The sequence below is a fragment of the Prionailurus bengalensis genome, chromosome C2 (genome assembly GCF_016509475.1).
Source record: "Prionailurus bengalensis isolate Pbe53 chromosome C2, Fcat_Pben_1.1_paternal_pri, whole genome shotgun sequence".
Lineage (NCBI taxonomy): Eukaryota > Metazoa > Chordata > Mammalia > Carnivora > Felidae > Prionailurus > Prionailurus bengalensis.
In genome coordinates, this window is record NC_057350.1 from 214,703 (window position 1) to 241,001 (window position 26,299).

The window sequence follows — 26,299 nt, forward strand, 5'->3', positions numbered from 1 at the left end:
ATCAAACACAACTTCTCCAAACTAATATGATATTGAGACAGGGAAACTGTCTCAATAAAGGACTCCATAAAAATCTTTTTGCTCCTTTTCCTGATTCTATTCTTGCTAGGATCTGCATCCCTTTACACATGCCTCAGAATGCAAACAGTGTGTGTCTTCCTTGTGCGGACAAGGAGTTGGTGTATTTCTCCAGAACAGATCACACCCAAGGAAGGACCAGGTGAGGATGACCAGAGGAAGCCATCATATGCATATTCCAGACCAGGGCACAAGACAAGTGGACACCTAGGCCCCCTGGCTCCAAGGGGGTAACACCCGGGCTCTCGTCTTTGTTCTAATCAGCTCCTGGATGCCTGAGAGGACTCATGCACTGGACCACCATCCTCAGTAAGATCCCCAGATCCCAAAAAAGATGGGACTCTCCTTTCCTTTCTGAGTTTCCCAGACACTGTATGTACCTGCATTCTCTCTACATCCTCAATAAATTCTCCTTTCACCTCCTGCCGTTCTGCGTTGGATTTCTATCCTGTGCACAGCCAGGGAACCTCTTGGCTGGTCCTGCATGACCCCCTTGGGGTCCCCAGACCCAGCCTGCCAGCTATCAGTATTTCTTGAACTCAGTGCTGTTAGGGACGTACAGAGAACTATCCTGAAAGGCTGGGGAGGGGATGGGGGTGTGCATGGCACAGAGAAGGTCACTGAGGGCAGGAGGCCTAGGCCCGGAGAGCAGCACCATGCCTGCCATTCCTGTGTGCAGGGGCCAAGCACAAGGTAGGTGCGCAAGAGCAGTAAGGAACCTTTCTGAGGGGCTGCCTAGCTTGGAAAAGGAGGGGGCATGGGAGGGGGAGGGGTCCACCTCTGCCAGCAGAAGGTGATGAGGAGGATGAGGCAGGGGGTCCACCCCCTCCAGGAGGAGAAGGTGGGGAACGCAGGCAGGCGTCTCTGGAGAAACTGGGGACACCAACGCTGCACCTCCTCACTGTACATGTGTCCCGGGCCAGGGCACCCCATCCTGCTCTCAACTGCACATCACAACATGTGACCACCAAAATGTTCCTTCAAATTTCTAACTGTTTAAAATTCCTCATATTTAAAATTTAGGGGGAATTATACCGTGCTTAAAAGCTGTATTTCCGTCCTGAACTCAGCCCAACTTGAGATGCATTTCCTGCGCCCCCCACCATGGAGGCCCCTCTAGATGCTAGCCCTCAGAGCACACCAGACCCCACTGGTCAGCCTCAGGCTATTTCAATTCCAGAGTCAAAATAAATATGCCACCTTTCACCCAGCTGGTGGGTTTCACTGGATTACAAGTCCCCAGTGCTCCATCAGTACTAATAATGTGACACTGCGGCCAGAGCAGCTCAGCACACCAGCCAGGTCCAGCTGGCCCCCCAGTACCTCCGCCACAGGACCATGCATCTGCTCTGTGCCTGTGGGGCAGCCAGGAGGACTGAGTGAAGGGAGAGCAGGTGCTGGCACACAGCAGGCCAGGGCACCTGCATGCACGGTCCCTGCCCAACACAGAACAAGCATATCCTCAAACCCAGCACGCAAGAGAGACATCACCAGGAGCTCATTTCCTTGAGCTCACAAAGTTCATGCTGTTCCCATTATGCACGTATTTCCTCCCATCCCTGGAATCACCAGGTGAACAGGTGGGGAGAATCCAGTCCCAGCAGCACCCATTCTTCTGCAGTGTCCAGAGAGCATGGGTTCTTAATCCCTTGGCTCTCACATCCCTTTGAAAATTGGAAGAAAGTCTTGGACTCCCCCTTCACTCCCAAGAAATACACAACACACGCGCCTGTGGCATTTGCAAGATATCTGTGCCCAAAGGAGGTTCTGGGCCTTCCAGCAGGGACCACAGCTTAGCCCTCCAGCTATTAAACTCTCCACCGGCCGGTTAAGTTCATAAAATGTAAATTTACGGGTGCCTGGGTGCCTCAGTCTTAAGCATCAGCTCAGGTCACGGATCTCACAGCTCATGGGTTCGAGCCCTGCATAGGGCTCTGTGCTGACAGCTCAGAGCTGGGGAGCCTGCTTTGGATTCTGTGTCTCCCTCTCTCTGCCTCCACCCCTGCCCCCGCTCCCCCACTTGTGATCTGTCTCTCTCGCTCTGTCTCTCAAAGATAAATAAACATTAAAAAAATTTTTTTAATCAAAAAATAAAATGTAAATTTAGACCTTCAGCATGCATTTTCTTTTTTGTTGTTAAAAACAGCTTATGGGGAAGCCTGGGTGGCTCGGTTGGTTAAATGACTGACTCTTGATTTAGGCTCAGGTCATGATCTCACAGTTTGTGAGTTCAAGCTGTGCTGATACAGCAGAGCCTGCTTGGGATTCTCTCTCCCTCTCTAAAATAAATAAACTAAAGAAAAAAAAAAAAAAAGAAAGTTTTAAGGTGTTCTGCAGTTACTTTAGCCCCAGCCTTTCCTGTGTGAGCACTCCTCAAGCTTTGCAGCTCCCACCTGACCCCGGGGGCGTGGCCCTACCACAGTAGAGGGTGTGGTGTAGACAGCTCAGGCAGGGGAGAGCACCAGCTTGCCTTACACTGACATGCTGTACGATGTCTGGCATTGACCTGGAAGCCAGGGTAGTCCAAGAGTGGGGACTGCAGTCGCCCTGGGGAAAAGCACCCTACACTCCAGAGAATGAAAAGCAGAGACAGACTTTGAGGCCCGTGGGTTTAGGAGCATTCAAGTTAGCACATCCCTGTGCCAGGAGAGACCAGGCTGCCACCCAACCCCATCCCAGGGATGAGGGAGCATAAGGCAGGCGGACCCCCCAGACCACCCCCAGCTAAGATAGGTATGACATTCCTCAGCTCTCCTGGCTGCCCAAGGGCAAAGGAAAGGGGAAAAACAATGGTTAGCTGATAGAGATCACAGTCATGCAGGACAGGAGTCTCCAACAGTTTACAAATATCTTCGCAAATTACAAGAAAAAGGCAATCTTATCAACAGCCTAATCTCCAGAAACCTGTAGACTCAGTTTCCTGGAGCCCCAGCATCACCCCTCCACAGTGATGTGGGGAACAAAGGCAAGAAGGAAATGGCAAGTAACATTAAATTTCCACATAACCTGCAGCCCATTGACAAACACTTGTGGCAAATACAGAGTATAGTTTCTCCAGGAAGCCCTTGCTGTCCTAATGTTAATGTCTTACTAGAGTAAAACCTCCTTAGCTTGACAACATGGAGGCCTCAGGTATCTTAGGAGTCCTCATTAGCACATCAAAGTCCCTCTGGAGGGCGCCCTTTCGACTCTACCAACTCCATAGTATGTAACCGGTCACTCCTCTCAAGCCCGGTGCGCTCTTCCTGCCCCCCGGCCCCGTCCCCGTGCTTTAATAAAATCACCTTTTTGCACCAAAGACTTCTCAAAAATTTTTTCTTGGCCTTTGGCTCCAGATCCCACCCCTCACCATCACTCCAAAACCTCATCAAAATGAGGGTAAGAAAAGAGAGGCTGCATTTGTAACGGCCACTCCTGACAGCACGGACACAAAGCAGCAACAAGGGGCAGGGGAAGACAGAAAAGCAGGTGCAAACCTTGTAAACTGTTTTCAGAATTCATTTTGATGGTTACAGTATTTGTGCAGTTATTCTGGGAGCACTGCATGTGATGCAGGGCTACATAGCTGAGTAATTATGGGATATCCGAACTCTATCATCTCCCTGTTCTGAAGAAGCAGGAGTCTTGTTATGGAAAAAAGGAGATACGCGGTAGGCGAGGTTTGGTAAAGTCCTGTGATCCTGGATTTGAATGGGATGTAACACTATGAACTCAGAAGGCAGTGCCTCTCTATAGATACTTAGATATTTAGGGGCACCTGGGTGGCTCAGTCGGTAGGGTGGCCAACTACAGCTCAGGTCATGATCTCGCGGTCTGTTGAGTTCGAGCCCCGAGTCGGGCTCTGTGCTGACAGCTCAGAGCCTGGAGCCACAGAACTCCATCTTGTTCTGTGTCCTTCACCTTGACCACGCCTCCTCCCCTTGAGTAACCTCCCGCTCACCTGCCTAACAGGACTCGGACCCTTCCCCAGCCAATCGGCTGAGGCCACAGCCATTACCTCACCAACTGCCCCTAGGCCCCAATAAAACCTTTGTCCTTTTGAAACTCGCTCTCTCTTCCTGGTATCTCACCGCTGCGTCGGTGCAGGTAGGGGATTGAGCTCGAGCTAGCTCGAATAAAGGCTCTTTTGCTTTTACATCGGACTCGGCTCCCTAGTGGTCTTTGGGGATCACGAATTCTGGGCATAACAGAGCCTGCTTCCGATTCTGTGTCTCCCTCTCTCTCTGCCCCTTCCCTGCTTGCCCTCTCTCTCTCTCAAAAATAATAAACATAAAAAAAATTTTTTTTAAATAAAAAAAGATACATTTATTTATAACTCCCAGTTCTGCTCACTGAAAGAGCCAACAAACAGCAGCCAATCCAGGAGAAACCAGTGTCCCTCATGCCCAGATTTTGTTCTGGGAACATGGGGAGGGGACAGGGGGGCTCCGTGGAGAAATGGCTGATCTTAGGTCTGGGGTAGGATGGGCACTAGGGGGACTTGGAGCACCTTGTCACAATAAACCCGAGGAAGCAGTAAGGGACTAGTGGCCAAGTGCTAAGAACAGGCTCCTATTGGCCAAACATGGCAGAACCTGAACTTTGATAAGGAAAGTAACTACAAAGGATAAAACCCAAAAAATAAGTTTAAGTCCGTGAGTTCATATTGATATGTATATATTTTTAAATTCATTGCTGGGTCACCTTTGGAGTGTGACAGGAAACAAAATTCATTTCATAAAGAACCAACACATATGAATTCTACCACGGGGTAGCCAAATACCAGATGAAGGGGGAGGTTTCTGTGTGTTAGTTCTATGGCCAATAAATGGAAAAGAAATGAAAGAATTAGAGTATCACTGTTTTGTGACCCCTAAAGGATTAATGAATGTCAAACACCGAAGCATCAGTCAGTGGCTGCTAATGCCACCAGCGGAGACACAAGCCAGCATGGGCTTCCGGTGAGATCATGCAGGAGCACTTGGTCTTGGCAGAGACACTGGACCAGAGTCTGACCCAGGGCTGGGATCTAGCTGCCAGCCTGCAGGAAACACGGGGCCAAGAACACACTGCTCTGTAGCATCTGGGCCGTGGGGCCTCTGTAGGTAGGGTCAGACCAGGTCTTCGGTAGATAAATTGTAAAGAGAGGGAAATGGAGAGCCTGTGGATTAAAAGAGACTTTATCAAAGGAAACTGGGAGACCAAGCTGACATGTAGGGTGCTCTCGTCTGTGTGCTCACACCCTAGGGAGCCGGAAGCGGTGACTGCAGAGGTCAGGGGCACAGGCTGCTCCTGGGAGAGTGGAGGAGGTCGTGCTCAGGACAGGGAATGCTAGGGACCGGGCACCTGGCCAACCTGCTGGAGGTTATGAGGGTGTCTGCTCCATAATAACAAAGTGTACCAGGGAACGCAGAGCTGAGGGAGGTGGCGTGTGCACAGGGCATTCAGGTGTGCTTACCTGGGGGGTAGACTAAAGCCACATGGTCCCCGACGCTCAGTCGTGCCTTCTCCATCAGGGCGGCGGCAACCCTTTCAGCTCTTTTGTGCAGCTGGACGCAGGTTGCAGTGCTGGTGACGGTGCCCTAGGAACGCAGTCCCTGGCTGAGCGGAGCTGGTGGGGCAGGGCGTGTGCTCACACTGCACACACCCTGTCCCCGGAACCCTGTGGTTAGGGGCTGGGACCACTGCCAGTCCCACAGACGCATCCATTGTCTTTCCCCGTCATCTGCGGAGTTCCTGCAGAACTGCCAAAGGTGGCTCTTTGGCCATCAGTGAAGGGACGGGCCACGAGCATCTCAGGAGAGCCTGGAGCAGTGGGGGGTGCTTCTTGTCCAGGACAGAGACACGGCCATTAAAGAAAACTCTTTTGGCTTTTTTGATTAAATATAACAACATTATAAAGAATAAAGCCATAAATGTCTGAGTTCTCAATGCCTAATAATATTCTGCCTCATTATTTAAATTTCTCTTTTTTAAAATAAGCCATCACCACTCTGCATACCAACCTCAATTCATCCTCTCCCTGCCCAGAAACAACCATCACCCTGGATACATATGCACACAGTAATCACATTAAATGAACAGACATCCATAAGCTGCACGGTTGTGTATGTCAAAGCTCCTGTCCCCCAGGTCAGTGGGCCTGCGCCGCAGTGGGTGCCTGGCCGGATGCACAGCTGCCCCGGCCGCATGGGCTCCTTGTTCACTTCACGTCTCTGCCGAGGACAGCCGGGCTGCAGACCAGCTCCCAGCAAATGTTTCCTTCGCTCGGCCGACCAGAGTCGGGCCGGCCTCACAGCTTGTTTTGTCCTTCTTAAGAAAAGTAACAGGGCAGCTCGGTCTAAACATAATGCCCCAGAACAGACCGGCCCCTGGGAGTGGGAACCCCTCGCTTCTCCTCGACTGGTGCTTCCACTGCACAGGCCAATGTGCGTGTATGCAGAGCCAGGCATGCAGGCCCTTGAGGCTTCGCAAAGGGGAGCTAGGCTTGTTTCTCCCATCCCAGCCAAGGTGCAGGATGTCGGCGCCAGGCAGATACTGGGAGCCCAGATGTCCAGAGCCCGCCAGTCCCCTTGGACGACCACCTGTACAGCCACAGGCCTGCTGCTGGGTCAAAAGCCAGCATGTCCTCAGGGACCTAAGGACAATTCAAACCCAAAGAAGGCTGACAAACCAAATGAAATGCAGTTTTACTAGTGACCTTGAGAAAAGTCTAGAATGGATTTGGAGAAGGCCAGGGCTAGTCTTCTGCTGGCTCCTCCTGAGCTCTCCCTTGGCTTTAAAGATGGCCAACCCCTCCACACAGATGCCTGGCGAGCTCCTCTGTGGGGGCCCCACCCTGGGGCCCTCCTCCCTTGAGAAGCACTCCCTGCGCTCAGGTGCTCAGACCACACACACCGCGTGAGGGCATGTCTCTCCTCCTCCTCTGAGCTGCCACCTCATGTCTGGGCCCGGCCCCCGCCAATAACTGTTAATTATTGGCTGTCTCCATGCTTTAGAATTCAATCAGTCACAAAATAAATGTTAACACTCTTCTAGATCCACAGTTACACAGGCCGAGGAATATAAAGTCTTTCTTACGGACCAGTTTTCCAGCAGGGAAGACTCACTTCAAGCGTCCCGAGAGCAGGTGCCCTTTTCCTCTTAACACCGTGTAACTCGGCAGGTATCAATAAGTATGTTTTGAATGAAGGGACAGTGGGCAGCAACAAACAGAAACAAAAGCTGGACCAGCATTTTTCTAAGAGCACAGTGACCTTCCCTTTACTATGTCAAAGTGCACATATTCTTACATCTTGTGTGATGCATCTGAGACAGGATTTTTACTGTTATTTAACTTGTCATGTTTCTCTATTTTGCCTACTGGCCCACCCATTGGATGTGAGAGTTACAGCCCCTCCTTTCTATCCTAAGAACTCCAGGTACAGTGTAATCACATCAAAAGGTGCCCAAAATCCTGACAGTGAATTTCTGAATCTATACCAGGATCAGGGCAGTAAGCAGCATTTGCCATGTCAAATCTATAAACAAAAGTCTAAATTCCTAATTTTTACAAAATAAACATTTCCTTTTAACTCATTTACAAGCATACTGTTTGTTTGTTTTTTATAAGCATACTGTTCTTAATTGGGAAAGGAGCTAATGAGAATTTTCCTGTTAAATATAAGATGGACAGAAACGTTACTGCGTGAATTATGTGACAGCTGAGTGCTCCACAAAGAACGTGGTAGGCAGAGAGGATGGCCTGGCAACAACACCCTGTTCTCCGGGCAGGGACTCTGGGGACAGAGCACCGGGAGCTGGGGAGGGATGGGCACAGGCGGCCTACCTTGGCATTGAGCAGCAGGAACAGCGGGTGGTCGGGGGTGGTGTGCGCCCGCCACTGCAGCACATCCGGCAGGAACAGGAACTGTGTAGAGAGGCCCATCAGTCCACGGCCTTGCCGGGGAGGCGCCTGCCTCGCTTTCCCAGGCACTGGCCACTTGCTGTTACCTTTCTCGCCTGGTCACTGTCCTCCAGGTGAGCCAGCTCCCTCCCTGAGGCCTGGGCGATTCTCTTCCCAGCAACCAGGTTCCCCACGATCATGGAGGCTGGTCCAACCTCTAGGAAACAGGGGCGGAGACCCTGAATGAGAAGGCATGGCTCTGGGTACAGAACTGCCATGTGACTGTACATTTCACTCTTCACTAACATACAGACGCTCAGGAAACCAGCCACAAGGTTCATGGTAAGTGATGAAGAGAATCTCTCAAATACAAGCAACACCAGACTGAGAAATTTACCAAACGGCATATACCTGGGGGTAGAAGATTTGACCTCAGCCATAACAGAACATTTTTAATAGACTTCATTGTTTTACTGCATTTTACATATAAAACAGGACATTAAATCTTTCTTAGTAAGTGTATTTATTTAATGATATTTTATTTGTTCAATAATCAATAAAAGTTATTATTAGCATTTACTAAAACTTTACATAACCAATGGAACAAAAATAACAGTCAAAGCAGGCTTTAAAATTAGTTTTTACATGTGTGAAATCAGGGAGTAGACAGTGGCCATTTGGGTCTCACCAGCCACGGGGCACAGCACCTGTCCCCTGGCACCCGCAGCCTTGGCACAGCTGGCCGCCCCCCCAGCACTGCAGAGGGTCCTTAGATTCCTGAGCTCCAAGACTGCTCTTGGGCATCATTTCTACTCCCGAAGAGTCACAGCCTCACCTTCCAAGCCTAAGACGCCATGCCTGAATTTAGTCACTCCGACGGGTTCCAAGAGACACGTGAAAACCACCACACCACACAGGTGACGTGATGACGTTTGCTCATCTGTGCCTTGGGTCCAGGGAGGCAGGAGGTGGAGACTGACCTGATGTGCCATTCACTATGGCTCTTAACCCCAGCCCCAGAGACATAGGGCCCAAGAGGGCTGCACCATTTAACCACAGGTATGGCAGCCACCAACATTAAGACTGATCAGACAAGTATTGTCATGCACGACTAACCTGGTTGTTTCTGGCGAGGTTTGGGGAGGTTGGTGACACAGGTGTGAGGGCACATTAGTACATTACACGGGTGCAGCATCCCCTCCAGAAACCGCTGCTTGGTTTCAGAAATATGAATCCCTCCAAGGGGAGCCTTGGGCAAGGTGTTGGCAGGAACCAGGGCCAGACAGTACACGCCCACCTGGTGGATGCTGTCGATGGCCTGGAAGGCGATAGTAACACGAGTTAGGAGACGCTGTGTTTGAGACCTGGCACACATACTGACACGCTGACCCACTCAACACTGGCGAGAAGCCGGAAGGCTTATGAGATGGGTGAGAACATGCAAATCCAAAGGTCAAAGAGGCAGTGACCTCTGAGACATTCTGTTCAACGAGAAGACACGGAAAGACGGAAAGATGTGTGTACATTTCCTACAGTGTAACACACATATACATACACATATACATAAATCTGGAACTGCTTATGTTAAAGAAAGGAAAGTTAGAGAAGCTGTGGGGGGCAGAAGCAGGCTTCTCTGAATATCCCTGGCGTTCAGATCTGACTTCGGAGCCATGTATATTTTACTTACAAAAACCTTGAAATTTTAAAAAGCATTCCCCAGTGACTGAAAGTAAGATAAAACAAATGAACTTGGCCGCACTGGAATCAGATTGGTAGCAAAGGCCCATAGAGAGAGTGTATTTATTTAAACATGGTAATTTGATTAGTACCCGCCCCCTGCCTGTGAGATACGTCCTGTGGGCAAAAAGAATTGCAAATGGTAAGCTGCTCTTGGAGATCTCACATTTTAGAGGTAGTGTGGAGACTAGGATTTTGCGACTGCAGTGCATAGTGTGGCCTGAGGCCCGTGAGTGACTGCTGGGAGCTGTGGATGTCTGCAGTCTTTCAGTGTGGCAGAGAGGAGATCCACGGCTTATGTAAAAACCTTGTGGTACGGAATCTGGCTTGGAACTTGCAGCATGAATTCATGATGGAGCCATCATTTCCTACTCTGTCCACTGAAAAAAGCCCAGAAACAGTGACTGAGCAGCAACGTCAAGTGCCCCGATGGTGGTACCCAATTCCATTTGCCCTAGGAAGTAGCAGGGTCCCTAGAGTCCCCACCGTGACACGTCGAGGACACAAAACACACTGCCTTCCCCCAGCCTCTGAGCTTCCTCGTCTCTGCTCTGGCCTCAGAGAATCCCAGGGGAATGTCAGAAGGATTCAAGAGCCAACCTGAGGGGCTCTCACTGGCCACTGAAAAATAAAAAAAACTATAATGGATTGAAACGCATACAGTATGGTTAAATCCACTAGTTCTTAACGAAAAGATAAACAAAACTCAGTGGTCACTTTTAGAGGATTCTAAGAAAGCATCTCACTACTCTGAAATCACTCCTTGATCTTGTTTTCCTATACAGCCCACCACCGGGCCCCCAGGTGACCGAGGAGGACATGCACTCACTCTCCAAAGAAGAAACTTCTAAGGCTGCTTGAGTAATGATGAGAAAGTAGCACCACTGTGAAGTCCTAGCAGATCAGTGACTACAGGAGCGCTAAACATCACATGCCACCTTCTATGAAGAACTTTTGCCAGAAAACTGAACCTGAGTCTGATCAATCCTCTGGATCTAACCACAATGTGCAGGACAATGTGTCTGCACAATGTGCAGAGGGACAATTGCCAGAATTCAGGCTAAACAAGCATACTGGACAAAGAACTTGGTTTTGTCCATAAACTAATCACAAGAAAAATATGATAAAGAATCTATAGATTAAAAAAGACTTAAAGACCTGTCCCCACCAAGTATAACTTTTCACCTCATTTTGATCCTGAGTCTAACAAACAAGTTAAAACATTAAATAATCAGGGAAGTCTGAATCGTGACTAGATATTTAATGACAACAAGAGATTACTGTTATGATAAAAACACAGCAGGTATAGAGGGAACGTACCTCCCTAAGAAAGGCCATATTTGACAAGCCCACAGCCAACCTCATTTCAATGGGGAAAAGCTGGAAGGTTTCCCTTTATGGTCAGGAACAAGACAGGGATGCCCACTCTCACCACTTCTATTCAACATGTATGGAAGTCTTAGCTACAGCAATCAGGAAAGAAAAAGAAATAAAAGACATCCAAATAGTAAAAAAAAAAACTATTTACACATGGCATGGTCTTATATATAGAAAACCCTTAAGACTCCACCAAAAACTGTTAGAACTGATAAACACATTCAGTAAAGTCGCAGGGAACATCTGTTGTGTCTCTATACACCAATGAACTATCAGAAGGAGAAATTAAGAAACCAATTCCATTTACAATTGCACCAAAAATAATAAAATACCTAAGAATAAATTTAAATGAGGAGGTGAAAAACCTATACACTGAAAAACTGACATAGATTAAAGAAACTGAAGACATAAAAAATAGACAGATACTCCATGCTCATGGATCAGAGGAATCAGTATCGTTAAAATGTCCACTCTTACCCAAAGCAATCCACAGATTCAGTGCAGTCCCTATGAAGATTCCAACAGCATTTTTCACAGAACTAGAAGAAAGCCTAAAATCTGTATGGAACCAAAAAAGACCCCAAATACCCAAAGCAATCCTGAGGAAGAACAAAGCTGGAGACATCACCCTTTGTGATTCTGAACTATATTACCAAGCTACAGTAGCCAAAATAGTATGGAACTAGCATCAAAACAGACATACAGGGCACCTGGGTGGCTCAGTAGTTTAAGTGTCTGACTCTTGATTTAGCTCAGGTCGTGATCTCATGGTTCATGAGTCTGAGCCCGGCACTGAGCTCTGCACTGATGGCATGGGGCCTACTTGGGATTCTGTCTCTCTTCCTCTCTACCCCTCCCCTGCTTGTGTACGTGCACTCTCTCTCTCTCAAAATAAGTAAACTTAAAAACAAAAGACATACAGATTGATGGAATTAGAATAGAGAACCCAGAAATAAACCCATGCATACACAATTGATTTACGACACAGGAGGCAAAAATATACAATGGGGAAGGGATGGTCTTCAATAAACAGTTCTGGGGAAACCGGGCAGTCACATGAGAAATAATGAAACTGGACCCTTTTCTCACACCACCCACAAAAATAAAATCAAAACTGGTTAGAGAGTTGAACGTAAGACCTGAAACCATGAAACCCCTAGAAGAAAACACAGGTGATGAGCTCCTTGACATCAGTCTTGGCGACGATTTTATGGATATGATGCCAGAAGCAAGAGCAACATAAGTAAGTGGGATCGTTTCAAAGGAAAAAGCTTCTGCTCAGCGAAGGAAACCATCAACAGAGTGAAAAGACAACCTACTGAGTCAGAGAAAATATTTGCAAACCATATATCTGATAAAAGGTTAAGTTCCAAAATATATCAAAGATTCCTACAACTCAATAGCACAAACAATCCAGTTAAAAAATTGGCAAAGGATCTAAATAGGCATTTCTCCAAAGAAGACATACATATGCTCAACAGGTACATGAAAAGGTGCCCAGCATCATTAGTCATCAGGAAAATGCAGATTTAAAAAAATGAGATATCACCTCATTCCTGTTAGAATGGCTACTATCAAAAAGACAAGAAATAACAAGTGTTGGTGAGGATGTGCAGAAAAGGGAACCTTCATGCACTGTTTGGTGGAAATGTAAATTAGTTCAGCCACTATGGAAAACAGTATGGATATTCTTCAAAAAATTAAAAGTAGATCTACCATATGATCCAGCAATTGCACTACTGGGTATTTACCCAAAGAAAACAAAAACTCTAATTCAAAAAGATAAATGCACTCCTATGTTTACTGCAGCAGAATTTACAAAAGCTAAGATATGGAAGCAACCCAAGTGTCCATGGACGGATGAATGGATAAAGAAGCTGTGGTGTGTGCGTGTATCCACACACACACACACACACACACACACACACACACACAACGGAATACTACTCAGCCACAAAAAAAGGAGATCTTGCCATTTGTGACAACATGGATGGACCCCAAGGGTATAACACTAAGCAAATTAAGTCAGAGAAAGACAAATACCACATGACCTCACTTACATGTGAAATCTTAGAGCTCACAGATACAGAGAACTGACTGGCGGTAGCCAGGGTTGGGGTGGGGGCTGGAGGAAATGGGTGAAGGGTCAGAAGGTACAAACTTCTAGTTATAAAATGAACAAGTCCTGGGGAGGTCACGCACAGCATAGTGACTACAGTTAAAGACGTGGTATTGCACATTTGAAAGCTGCTAAGAGAGCAGATCTTAAAAGTTCTCATCACAAGAGGGGCACCTGGATGGCTCAGTCAGTTGAGCATCCGACTTGGGCTCAGGTCCAAATCAGGCTCTGTGCTGACAGCTCAGAGCCTGGAGCCTGCTTCAGATTCAGTCTCCCTCGCTCTTTGCCCCTCCCCCTCTCATGCTCTGACTCTCTCTCTCTCTCAGAAATGAAAAAATCATTTAAAAAAAGTTCTCATCACAAGAAAAAAGTTTGTAATTATGTATGGTGATAAATGTCAACTAGGCTTACTGTGGTGATCACAATATATATAAATATGATATTATGTTGTATACCTGGAATTAATATTATGTCAATTATATCTCAATTTAAAAATAAATAAAAGATATGGCACCTGGGTGGCTCAGTCAGTTAAGCATCTGACTTGGGCTCAGGTCATGATCTCACAGTCCATAAGTTCAAGCCCTGCACCAGGCTCTGTGCTGACAGCTCAGAGCCTGGAACCTGCTTCAGATTCTTTTTCCCTCTCTCTCTTCCTCTCCCCTGATCATGCTGTCTTTCTCTCTCAAACATAAATAAACATTAAATAAACAAATAAATACAATTATTAATTTTTAGAGATGTGATAGTGATAGTTCTTTTTAAAGAAATAACAAAATCTTTTTTTTTTATTAATTTTTTTTTAATGTTTATTTATTTTTGAGACAGAGAGAGAGACAGAGCATGAACGGGGAGGGTCAGAGAGAGGGAGACACAGAATCTGAAACAGGCTCCAGGCTCTGAGCTGTCGGCACAGAGCCCGACGTGGGGCTCAAACTCACGGACCGGGAGATCATGACCTGAGCCGAAGTTGGCCGCTTAACCGACTGAGCCACCCAGGCGCCCCAAGAAATAACGAAATCTTTACAGATAAAATGTGATGTCTGGCATTTGCTTCAAAACACTCCCAAGGGAGGGGCTCCTGGGTGGCTCAGGCCGTTAAGCATCCGACTTCAGCTCAGGTCATGATCTCATGGTTTGTGAGTACAAGCCCTGCGTCGGGCTCTGTGCTGACAGCTTGGAACCTGGAGCTTGCTTCAGATTCTCTGTCTCCCTCTCTCTCAAAAATAAATAAATATTAAAAAAAAATTTTTTTAATAAATAATATAAAAAAAAAAACCACTCCTGGGGGTGCCTCGGTGGCTCAGTTGGCTAAACGTCTGACTTCGGCTCAAGTCATGGTCTCCCAGTTTGTGAGTTCGAGCCCTGCGTTGGGCTCTGTGCTGATAGCTCAGAACCTGAAGCCTGCTTTGAACTCTGTGTCTCCCTCTTTCTCTGCCCCTCCTCCTCTCGCACTCTCTCTCTCTTTCAAAAGTGGATAAACATTTAAAAACAACAATAACAAAAAAGAACAACAACAAAAAAACCCCACTCCTGAGGGAGAAGAGGAAGAGGCCTGGTGGGGACACAGATGGGGCCTGGATTGGTAACTGTTGAACAGAGTGATAGGAACATGGGGATTATTACATTCTTCTTTTTGTTTGTTGTACTAAAAATATTCCATAATAGGGGCACCTGCGTGGCTCTGTTGGTTAAGCATGTACACTGTTGCCCATAGCAGTTTTTATTCATAACAGTAAAAAATTAGCCACCCAAACGTGCATCAAGACGGAAACAGGTAAGCAAAGAAACACAACTCAGCAATCAAAAGGAATTAACCACTGATCCACACAACACAAGGAATCTCAAAAACATGCTGAGGCAAAGAAGCCAGACAGAAGAGCAAACACTGTGTGATTCCCTAACACAGAACCTCTGTACAGGAAGGAAGACATCCTATGCTGCTCCCCTGTACTGACACAAAGCCTGTTCTCTGGGCTGGCCAGCAGCATGGGGGCGAGGGACACTGGAGTGATGCAAATACTCTGCATCTTAGATATCGTCGTGTAGTGTTACTTGGGTGCATACTTTTGCCAAAACTCGTCAACCTGCCCACTTAAAAATGGGCTCATTATACCTGTAAGTTCCATCCAATCAAGTCGACTGAAAACCTCTCACTGAATGGTACCTTTAAAGCTGGTGTGCTTTACCGGACGTAAATTTTACCCCCTTACCCCCAAAGAGAATATGTTGAACCCCAGTTCAGTATGTGAGAAATGAGTGCCGTGCAGGGAAAGATGGTGCCAGTGAGTGGGCAGAGGGACAGACTGGGACAAGCAAGTGTAACATGTCAATCACTGCAGAACCTAAAGACTGCATATTAGGAATTTTCTGTACATTTCTTTCAACTTCGCTGTATGTTTGGCATTTTCATAAAATGTTGGGAAAAGCACTGGTGTGGACGAGCACAAGCTCTCATTTCTCACCAGCCCCCGGGGCGATGGCCTGCTGTGAATCCAAGTAAGAGTCTCTCTTTAAATCATCCTAATTGACAGATTTATGGGACTGCTGTTTTGGGACATACTAACCCTTGAATAGCATTACGGTTTCAAAATGCTGTTCTCTCATCCTCACAAAGCCCATGTTTATTTAGTGCCCACTGTATACAGGCAGTGCGGGGTGGAGGGTCCTGGAAGCCACGACTCTCAGTGGGTCAACCCTGTGACCAGGTGGGGGGCAACCACACATCGGCCTGCTCAGCACGGCTACAAAAGGTGCTCCAAACACTGAGGTAGAGAACAGGGCAGGCAGGCAGGGCGCTGAAGGGAACAGCTGTACACTTGGACTCATCGCACTCCGAAAAACAGGCCAGAAAGGCAGCGAGCCGCCTGGGCCCACCTGCAGCACGCGACTCATCCACTGGAAGCTGTCCTCCTCGGAGGCATCAGGCCGCTGCTCAGCCACAAGCACGATCCGGTCATCGTGCAGCACCGTCACGGAGAACACGGCAATCCTGGGGGAAGACGAGGACAAAAATGACCACCCAGCAAAGGGTACTGAGCAGGACACGGACACTCGCTCTCACTTGGACGATGTGAAAGTGCTAGTGTTCACAAGCCAATCTAGCAACCGGCTGCTTGCTTCGAATCTAAAGAGCAACCAGTCCCTAATCTCCTACAGTGTGGCTGAAATAAGTTCCAATTCACTAAAACAAAAAGGACTTCGGGGAAAGCAAAACAACCAGGCACATATCTTAAAAGGCAATTTTCCTTAATTATAATACATGTGGTACATTTCCGTGTGCAGAAATCTTTGTCCACAAGTATTATGAGTTCTATGGGGTGCCTGAGTGGCTCAGTCGGTTAAGTGTCCAACTCTTGGTCTCAGCTGGGGTCATGATCTCATGGTTCATGGGTTCAAGCCCCGCATCGGGCTCTGTACTGACAGCGTGGAGCCTGCTTGGGATTCTCTCTTTCTGCCCCTCCCCCTTGCTCTCTCTCAAAATAAATAAATAAATTCTAAAAATTTCTTTTAATAACTTAAACATCCTTAAAGTTAAATAATAACTTAAAAGCCTGCTTCTCAGACGCTGCCCTCCCTCCATGCGTGTGCCCCCTCCCCTGGGGTCTGCTTTCTGGACGCCAGCCCTTTTCTCACTCCATCTCTCTTAACCTTTCTTTTCAACTTTCTTTTTCCTTACTTCCAGAGAAGTTCCGTAATCTGACTTTCCAACTTATCACTTACTTCTCTAGCTGTTATCTATCCTACTGTTTATTCCATTTATCATGTTTGTGTTTAAGAACAAAGAACTCCTTTCACGTGCTAGCATTCTTGGGACATTGTTCCTGTAGGGCACACTCTATCGGCTGTGGCTCATTTTGAGGTGGTTACGGTGGTGGGGACAGGAAGGTACCCTGTCCAATGGGAGACGCAATCACCCAGACCTCCATTAATCACTTGAGATGGCATGGATTTCTCAGGATTGGCCTTCGTCTCCAGGTACCACCAGGTTCCGGTGGCCTTCCTAATCTAGTCCAGAAACAGGTGTGGGCCACCCTGACCTTATGCCTATGGATACCCACACCAACAGTGTCCCATTTTTGCTGTGAGGGCAGGTCACGATGTCCTGGCGTCCCATGCTCTAGGCACCCATACAGGCTTGCCCTGCCAGTTTCTCCAGGGTGGTCATCCCCCACCCCTGTTGTCCTGACCTAAGAGAAGGGCCAGCAGTGCCCACCATTTGGCAGAATTCCTTAAGGATTTCTTTAAGGGATATTCAAAGGCAGGGTCTAGCCGGGCTCAGGGGTACCTTAGTGTGAGTAACAAGAGCCCCCCCCTTGAGAAGAAAATTGAAAAAGCTCCGTCAGTTGAATGGGCCAACTAGGAGACCAGGCTGCTCCTCCAGGGCAAAGAGCTCAGGAAGTGAACAGAGTCAGACAGGGTTTTCCTCTCCTCACCCTAGCTGCCCTGGGTCTAGGCCAGAGGTCCATTTATTGGCTCAACAGAAATGAGAATCTTTAAAGGGCTTGCCTAACACACTAGAAAAGCTGAATTGATTCTTATCCCAGGAGCAAGGTAGGGCCTCTGTGTGTCTCGCTGAACCTTAGCAGAAGAGACACTCGGCCAGGGGTGATTTCAGAGCACCTGGTACCTGGTTGTTTCGGTTTGCATGTCTAGGTTCTAGGATGCTGACCCAAGTGCTCCATGGGCCTCATCCTCTGAAAGAGCTGCGTGAGCACTGTGAGAGGTGAGGACAGAACAGGCTCCTGGGTGCAAAGATCATCCTCTTTCTGTGAAGTTTTTCTGATGGGCCGGAAGTTTTAGGTTTTGTGTATTCAAATCACTGGGCTTTCCTTCTACTGAAGACAGACTTCTCAACTCAAACTGTAAGTAGAGAAGGGATCTAGAGCCACAGCACAGGGACCCGCAGCGCATCACCTGCCTCTGTAGACAAACTTCATGGGCTCCACAGCCAGCGCAGTGGCCACGATGTCATCCGCATTGTGTCTACGAACTCCAACCACCATTAGCCCATCCAGCTTGCCCACGACAAAAACCAGGTTATCCTGGAAGCAAGGACGCTGGTCAGGACTCAGGATACGCAGGCAAGCCCTGGGGGGTCAGGCAGCTGATGGCTGCTCCAAGCAGCCAAAAGCACATGGAAACCAAGGAACAGACGGGTCCACATGGCCCAGGGGTGGCTATGGGGTGGAAGGGTCATGCAGCCTGGTGGGCTGGGCTGGGGGCCAGGGGACATCTGGAGGGGAGTCGGCGGTGGAAAGGTGAAGCTGTACAGGACTCCTACTGCTACTGGGCCTACGGGCATCAGGAACATCCTGAGCTGACAGTCCTGTCGTGTTTGCTGTCCTGTGCACTATGGGATGTGGAGAGTAGTCCATGGCCCCTAGATACCCAATAGATGCGGGCAGCGTCCCTCCCACTGAGGTGTGGAGGCCCAGGCCCTGGCAGCAGAACATACTCACAGGCCCGATGAAGCCCAGCAGCCCTGTCCTGGTGAAAGGCCTGTCAGACACGGGGGCTCCTCCTGCTGTGACCGGGACAGTCTGCATAGAACAGAGAGGGGACAGTCAGGCTGTGGTCCATGGATAATCAACCAGTTGGCCAGTAAGACCCAGCAGGCAAGCAGGAGAGCTCAGCACACACTCTGCCTGCTGGCAGATGAGGCTGTCGCCCAAGGTTCCCTGGGCGGGGGAAGGAGTCCCTGCCAGCAGATGAGACCCTCCTGGGGCTCCCACACCCAGCATGGCCTGTGTCCCTCCTGCTACCCCCTTATTTCCACGTGTTCAGTGCCTGGCCCAGAGGAGTGGGCACTCATTGGACTCATCCCAACAAGTCAACACTTCCAACATGCAAAGTGCTGGCTTCCGGGAGCTGACCTTGCCCAGTGTGCTGCATCAGTGCTTATGGAACTTAACTCCAACATAAAGGTCACAAAAAGGTACAAACCTCAAAGACGCTCTTTGTGATTCCAAGTAGTCCATAGTACGCTGTGCCAGTTGCGCTGGAATTGACACATATTTCTCCAACCTCATCAGTTTTACAGAGATAAGGGGTACCTTCTACCTTCACAACACACACATCAGCTAAAAAGAGAAAAAACCCTCAAAATCATAAGCATGGAAATACACTTAAATGGGTCATTCACAGAGATCTACTTGCTGCTACGTTTGCAGTTATGGGAACAAAACATTATATACGCAGTGTGTTCTTAGGATGAGTTCTAGGACATGTAGAATCCACGCCCTATGCAGGCGCAAATCTACATTTTATACGTAGTGTGTAACCACAACACAATGCATCCTGCACGTATAAGCCCGGGCTGACAGGATTCCACGCCCCCTCATGTGGCCCTCCTGAACCCACGGGACAGGCCGGCCGACCCCATAGTTCCCTTGTCACTAAGCAGTTCCCTAGCAGACAATCCTGGGCATTGGGGACCTTGCCTGTCAGGTCACTGCAGCCCCAGGCCGGCCAGCCCTGCAAGAGCAGGCCCACAAACAGCTTCCAACAGAAGAGTGACGTGCGTGCCAGAACACACAGGTGTCTGTTAAAACAAACTCGGTCACTCAGTGATGAATTAAGCAGCCTGTGGGGGCCTGGGCACTGCCCTCCCTTGGACTCTAATACATGCTCCTGTCCAAAGACTCAGGCGATCAGGAAGACAAAGAAGGGGCACTCATTCAGCGACTTTTGTTTATTCACAAATCCGACCATGTTCTGTAAAGTGGAGGCTGGTGCTCTTGTGCAGGTCACTGTGAGGCCGCAGCTCACAGCCAGATACTCTCACAATAAGGCACGAAAGGCCGCAAATCCACTTCATGGGGGGCTAACACAGTGCAAGGTTAAGTATCTGCTTAGCAAGGCGCCATCAGCCCTCACCAGGCCAATCGGCTCCGCAACTGTTCCAGTGAACACATGCTGACCTGGGGAGCACTGCACACACACACCCAGAGGAGCACTACACACACACACACACACGCATATAGGGGAGCACTATACACACACACCTAGGGGAGCACTGCACGCGCACACACATGCACACACCCGCAGGACCACTGCATACACACATGCACCGAGAAGAGCACTATGCACACACACTCCTAGGGGAACACTGTGCACACACATGCACACTCCTCAGGGAGCACTGTGCGCACACACACACACACACACACACACACACATACACACACACACATACTCCTAGGGGAGCACTGTGCGCACACATGCCTAAGGAGGGTGGTCAAGATAGTTACCCATGAATCTCAGAAAGGCCTGCATGGTGAGGAGACAGTAGAGCAGCTGTGAGGTCATCGCAGTGAGGGGTAACCTCAGAGCAGCAGGAACAGAGCATCCCCTATTCACAACTGTCACTAGGGACTCCTGGGCCAGGCTCAGTGCTCAGTTTCCCTCTGCGACACTTAGGTCGCTCTATCACCCTCTCCTGTGGCATTGCCATGGGGCCAGCATTCAGGCGCACGGGGCCTAATGGGCAGGAGGGCTCATGTAGGCCTTTCTGGAAGCCATAGGAATTTCCTGGAAGCCTCAGGGTCATGCTCCTAATGTAACACATACTCCTTGCTGGTATAACCCAATTATCAGGCTGTTTACAGACGTGCAGTGAGGTTAAATGCCTCAACGTGTGTGACGCACGAAGCCTGTATCTGGCCTGAAGGGACTGCTCCGTTTCCCAGACACCAGACAAGCACAAGTCAGGTTCAGAGGCCACAAGCACACCCTCATATTTTCGTTCAACCTTAAATTTATCACAAGGGCAGGCAAAAACTGAAAAGATGTATTACAAATTAAAACACCAATTTATACAGAAAAACATTGTTAATAAGCCTTTTACTTGTGTGCTTGCAGAGCACTCCTTCAAAGCCTGGAGCACTTTGGACTCTCCTTCTGTCAACCGCTCGCAGGACAAGACACACTCCGGCTGCATCCCTCACCTCCAGGCAGCACCTGACCCACGTCCTGAACAGTAAGAACTGACAACTTCTCTTCAGTATCAACTCTGATCACGCCAAAACTGAGACCGCTCATCGACAGGACAGCTTTTCGTGGAGGAGGTCCTCCCAGGTCTGGTGGCCTAGAAAACGAAACCAGACCAGCTGACAAGGGGACAGAGCCCATGGGGGAAGGGACCCACGGCCCACCTAGCCTGCAGGACGATGCTGCACCAAAGCCCCTCTCGGCACCACACCCTGTGAGGACAACAGGCCACACGACTGGCCACAGCAGACAGTCTTCCTGAAGGCGCTGCAGCGTTTCCACCCCACGTGCTATTCCCCACGTGGGGACCTGCACATACCTCCCACCCAGAGGCAGGGTCTGCATCCCTTCCTTCATCTGGTGGGCCTGTGACAACCGTGTAAGTGATACTATGTGACTTCCCAGGAGGGGTCCTAACGGTGATTCAGCTTCTACCTGGCTGTGCTGAGACCTTTGCTGGGAGCCCTGGGCAGCCAGGTGAGCAGAATGACGTGCCTGCACAGGCCCAGGGCAGCCCGCTCCAGAGACCAGAGACTGTGCAGGAAGCCACGTCTGCCAGTCCAAACTCGGGACACAGAGAGCGAAGGGAAATACAATGGCTGTTGCCAGCAGGTGTGGGGGTGGGGCGCGCAGCTGCAGCTGGGACCCGAGTAACAAAGGTCAGTGTTTTCTCCAGTGAGAAAAAGCACACTGTTGGGCAAGAGAAGTCACCACAGAACAAAGGAATGAAGAACACCTTATGGCGTGTGAAGGATAAAGATGTTATTTTTCTTGCTGAGTTGCTAAAATTCTAGGATTACTGAAGACTTGCACATATGAAAGCACAGACTATGAATATACTAATGTAACATTCTCGACTAACCATACTGCCCCCCACCCCAGGATGGCACTCGGAGCTGCTGGGGACAAGAGCCCTGGGGCAGGCGAGAGGTGACCCGGGAAGGAAAAGGTGGCCTGGGGAGCGCCATGGGTGTGGGAGGAGCACAGGAAGGATGAGACCCTGCCCTCTGGGCTGTGATGGAGGAGCACAGACGGCCCTGGGGGCTTCCCCGTGAGTGGGCGGGGCTAAGCATGGGTCACGGTGCTTCTCCAGGAAGGGTGAGGGCCCCACAAGCACAGACCCCCGTGCACGGCTGCCAGCACCGCAGATGCAGGGCCCTCCCCAGGGCAGGGAAGAGCCCTGGGCTGCTATGTTTACCAAGGCCAAGGAGGAGGAGAGGCGCTCAGGGAAGACAAGCCCATGATTACAGTCCCGGGAGCAGCTACACAGGTCCCACCACCAACAGGGCGAGGGGCATGTGCCCCGGGGGACTGCGCCATCACTCTGCACACACGCCTGGGAACCTGGCACAGGATGGCGCGTTGATTGCTCCAGAGCGTTGACTGCTCCTACTGCTCAGAGACAGACTGGCTGTATTTGGTACCACAGGTAATTCAGCTGTAGGAGTGAGAACTCCGTGTTTACAAGACTGAGCAAGCAACCACATTACCTGCGGATGGCGACCGTCAGCGCCTCAGGAGAACTGGCGCAAGGACAGATGACCTCTGGCCTCAGCCCTCTAGACTGGAAGACATTGAGGAACGCATCACAGGAGGATATGGACCCTGCGTAAGACAGAGGGAGACAAGCGGAGGGGTGGGCTGTTTCCATGAAAAACACGGTGCATTTTGAAATCACTAGCAGAGAAGAGTTGGAAATTCCTCCCAGAAAGCCTGTGTCTAACCCCTGCCGTGTTTCTGAGTTCTAACTCACAGCCAGCCTTACCCTCACCCCTCCTCCCAGGTCTGCTGAGTGGGAAGTGACAGAGGAGTGTTTACAGGCAACTCTTCCTCCTCACAAGGCCCAGGTGCATGTAAGCGCCTGCTGCGGAAAGCGCCTTGGGGCCACGGGGTCCCTGCCATGAGCGGCCCATGCACCACCCCCAGGCTGCCCCCCTGCTTCTTCCCTGCTCTCCCTGGCCAGTCTGGGGTGTCACAGATGTGGAAACTCAGCTCCCCGGTAGGTGGGTGCTGCCTGCTTGGGGCCGCAACCATCAGGACCCCAGGGCCGTACCACAAACCTCAAGCTCTCTGCCACAGAGAGGCCCAGGAAGGGGAGGGGCCCGCGTCCTGCTCGTGCTGGGCACTGGTAGACAGCAGAGGACACACAAGACAACCCAGCTCATTCAGGGGGCATGCGGAGAGGCAGGATCTGAGGTTTGTGGAGGATCAGGTCTGGCGAAGGGCTTCCTCGTGGAAGCCTAGCAACTGGGAGGGTGGAGGCAGTGCCAGGTGAGAAGCTGTTGGCAGTGGGCTGTTCAGGTGGCTCGGGGACACAGAGCAGCGAGCAGCTCTTGGTATCTTGGAGGCAGGATGGAGGAGGCCCTGCTGGGCCCAGGTGTGGGTGTAGGAGCTAGAAGGCGGTGTGCCCTACTAAGCGGTGGGGGACCCAGGGGTGCAGGGCTCTCAGGGCCCTTCTCACTAGGGCACTAGATGAAAGGCCAGCCTCTGGTCTAGGGTGGTTTCAATGCAAAAACAGCAGCACACAGCTGTTAAACCCACAAGAAAACCCACCTACCTGGTCAAGGGCTTTGTGCTGCATAGAAACCCCACCAAAGGTCAATGGAGCCTTCCCTGCGGCAGGCCTCGGACAGCCCCCAACGGGCAGCCACGCTCAGACCCTGTGCAGAGCCCAGGGCGCACATCAGCCGCCAGGGGAAATCCCACAAGGAGGTGGAGCCAGATCAGTGGGGCCACAGGGACCAAGGACGGAGGCTGGGACAGGCTCCCAATTAACATCTACATTCTGGTCATTTCTTAATGTATCTTCTGTCAATGGTGTTAAAACTGCTTTTAAACTCAGAGCCTTCATAAACATGCATGGGAGATACCAGTGAGTACCCCCCCCCTCACTCCCCACCACCAGGGGTTGTATGTCACAGCAGGTTACAGGACATTCATTTATTTCATGCACACGGAATGTCGCCATGCTGTTTCTTCCATATTCTACTAAAGCCTCTTCCCCCCAGAGTCAGGCCTGCGGAAGGAGAGGCCACGTCCTCCATCAGCTGGGCTTACTCACAGGGGTTTGCGCCATCAGCCACGATCAGCATGCGCAGCGAGCTGAGGCTGACGTCCCTCTGTCCTCGCTGAGCTAGGAGAGACCAGTGCATGTCTCGGGATTTCACCAGCGCGGCCCGGGCTGCAGAGGAGGAGCACAGACATGCCCTGTGTCATGGGAAAGTGGTGCCCTGGCACCTCACAGACACACATGCAGGTGCACGAGAGGACAGACAACACAGACTTGTGTTTCTGGCCACAGGCTCCCTGCAGCCATGTCCCATAGGCAGTGCAACTGTCCTGACCTGCTGTGCTTAAAAACCAGCTCTGAGGTCTGATTCAGACACAGAAATCTCAGATCTGTCTCCCAACTTTAATTTTCTCTTGGAAGCTCTATCTTGCTCTTCCCATGTCTGCTCTTCTGTCTTCTGTGGTCCCTACCTGAGCTGCTGACTCACACGGTCATGTGGCCAGGCCTGCCGTGTGCTGGGAAGACACCAGGATGTGAAGAGACAGACTCGGCCCTCAGTCCTGGCTGCGCACAGACTAGTGGGCCACACCTGCCAAATCCACCACAACTTGAGCTGTCCTCCATAAAACAGGAGAAACAGAGACAGCTACCACCCAAGGCTGTTGCAAAGATGCACAGCAGAGCACGCGCCCAACGTCCGCATGTGGCTGCCAGCGCTGCGATCAGCATGGGCAGTCACCGGGGACAAGTTAGTGGGAGAAAAGAGACCTGAGGCCCAGCCTCTGGGCTTTCTGAAGGTGCCCCCCAGCCCTGCTGGAGTAGAGACAGGGCCGAGGGTTGTGCAGGTGCTCAGGGAGCACTACAGCTAACCAAGGCAGGGGGCAGGGCAGGGCACGGCAGGGCCCATGGGCAGCCCCATGGCACTCTGTCTACACTGCTTCTTTGGAATCAGCAGCTCTGCTAGTGGTGGCTTGAAAAGCCCGGCTTCAGATTAAAACCCTCTCTATCTACTACTAAGAATTGAGAGTAGTGATGTGACTGTAAAGGAAATTTCAAGAGAATAAAATCAGAAGCCTATGGTCCTTGCAGGAGAGAGCTGTCATGGCGCTGTCCTCCACAAGGGTCATCCAGGCCGTGCACGCAGGTCAGGCAACGTCTGAGACGTGGTCACAGCACACGCGGGCTGTGGGGGCTCCTCAGCCTGCATCTGCAGTTCTGTGTGTCAGCTTTATTGTTTTCTTAATCTAAGTGACCTCTTTTTTTTTTTTTTTTAATTTTTTTTAACGTTTTATTTATTTTTGAGACAGGGAGAGACAGAGCACGAACGGGGGAGGGTCAGAGAGAGAGGGAGACACAGAATCCGAAACAGGCTCCAGGCTCTGAGCTGTCAGCACAGAGCCCGACGCGGGGCTTGAACTCACGGACAGTGAGATCGTGACCTGAGCCGAAGTCGGACACTTAACCGACTGAGCCACCCAGGCGCCCCCTAAGTGACCTCTTTAATGAAGGGTGAATCCAACGACGGTGCTGTTTCCCGTTACCTTTATACGAACACACTTTCTGAATCCAGGACAGTGGGTTCACTTTCATCAGTGCGTACGGGATGCTGACCACGTGCATCCTATTCATAACACTCTGTGAAAAAAAAACAGAGGTGCTCAGGGGTAGGCCTCGTCCAGGGGCAGACAGCAGAGGGCCACACCATGCCAGAGAAGGCAAAGATAACGTCAATGGCCTTCTCATGATGACACTTCATTTCAGATAAGGGTTAATTACATCACCTAAAAATAGGGATTGGTGTCATCTATTGATAGGAAGCACTAGAATCCCTCATTGCAACAATTAGATCATTTAGCATACAACACTCACTGTTAACACTCCATGCCACAGACCAGCATCCCTTTTGAAATCCAGCACATTTGTTAATGTTTCAGCTGAAAGTGGACAAAGATGGTTAAACCACTGAGTGACCCTCTTCACAAGTCATGTGCATTTTTAAAGAAACCGAGATGAATACATCATTGACATGAAGGGTTTTAGGAAACATACACATCATTTCCAAACACCATGCACTAATTCATCAATTATCTTGGTTATCTATTCATATTACCAGAAAAACTCA

At 49.8% G+C, this 26,299-nt stretch overlaps 1 protein-coding gene across 8 annotated transcripts in view; it reads right to left on the minus strand.

The window, feature by feature from the left end:
• The window catches only part of DIP2A (disco interacting protein 2 homolog A), a 116,908-nt gene that overhangs the window by 13,546 nt on the left and 77,063 nt on the right, over positions 1–26,299 (minus strand). For 7 of the 8 annotated variants that reach the window (XM_043593340.1, XM_043593339.1, XM_043593335.1 and 4 more), the window contains 13 exons: positions 26,047–26,111; positions 25,719–25,812; positions 24,229–24,348; positions 22,658–22,772; positions 21,125–21,264; positions 19,122–19,258; positions 18,638–18,718; positions 18,093–18,220; positions 16,053–16,167; positions 9,059–9,260; positions 8,050–8,159; positions 7,886–7,966; positions 5,516–5,639 (listed from right to left, as the gene is read on the minus strand). In XM_043593340.1, coding sequence (XP_043449275.1) covers positions 5,516–5,639; positions 7,886–7,966; positions 8,050–8,159; positions 9,059–9,260; positions 16,053–16,167; positions 18,093–18,220; positions 18,638–18,718; positions 19,122–19,258; positions 21,125–21,264; positions 22,658–22,772; positions 24,229–24,348; positions 25,719–25,812; positions 26,047–26,111 — 1,512 coding nt within the window. Of the gene's footprint in view, positions 1–5,515; positions 5,640–7,885; positions 7,967–8,049; positions 8,160–9,058; positions 9,261–16,052; positions 16,168–18,088; positions 18,221–18,637; positions 18,719–19,121; positions 19,259–21,124; positions 21,265–22,657; positions 22,773–24,228; positions 24,349–25,718; positions 25,813–26,046; positions 26,112–26,299 lie in introns of those variants that run through there. The other variant, XM_043593342.1, reaches the window with a different exon arrangement.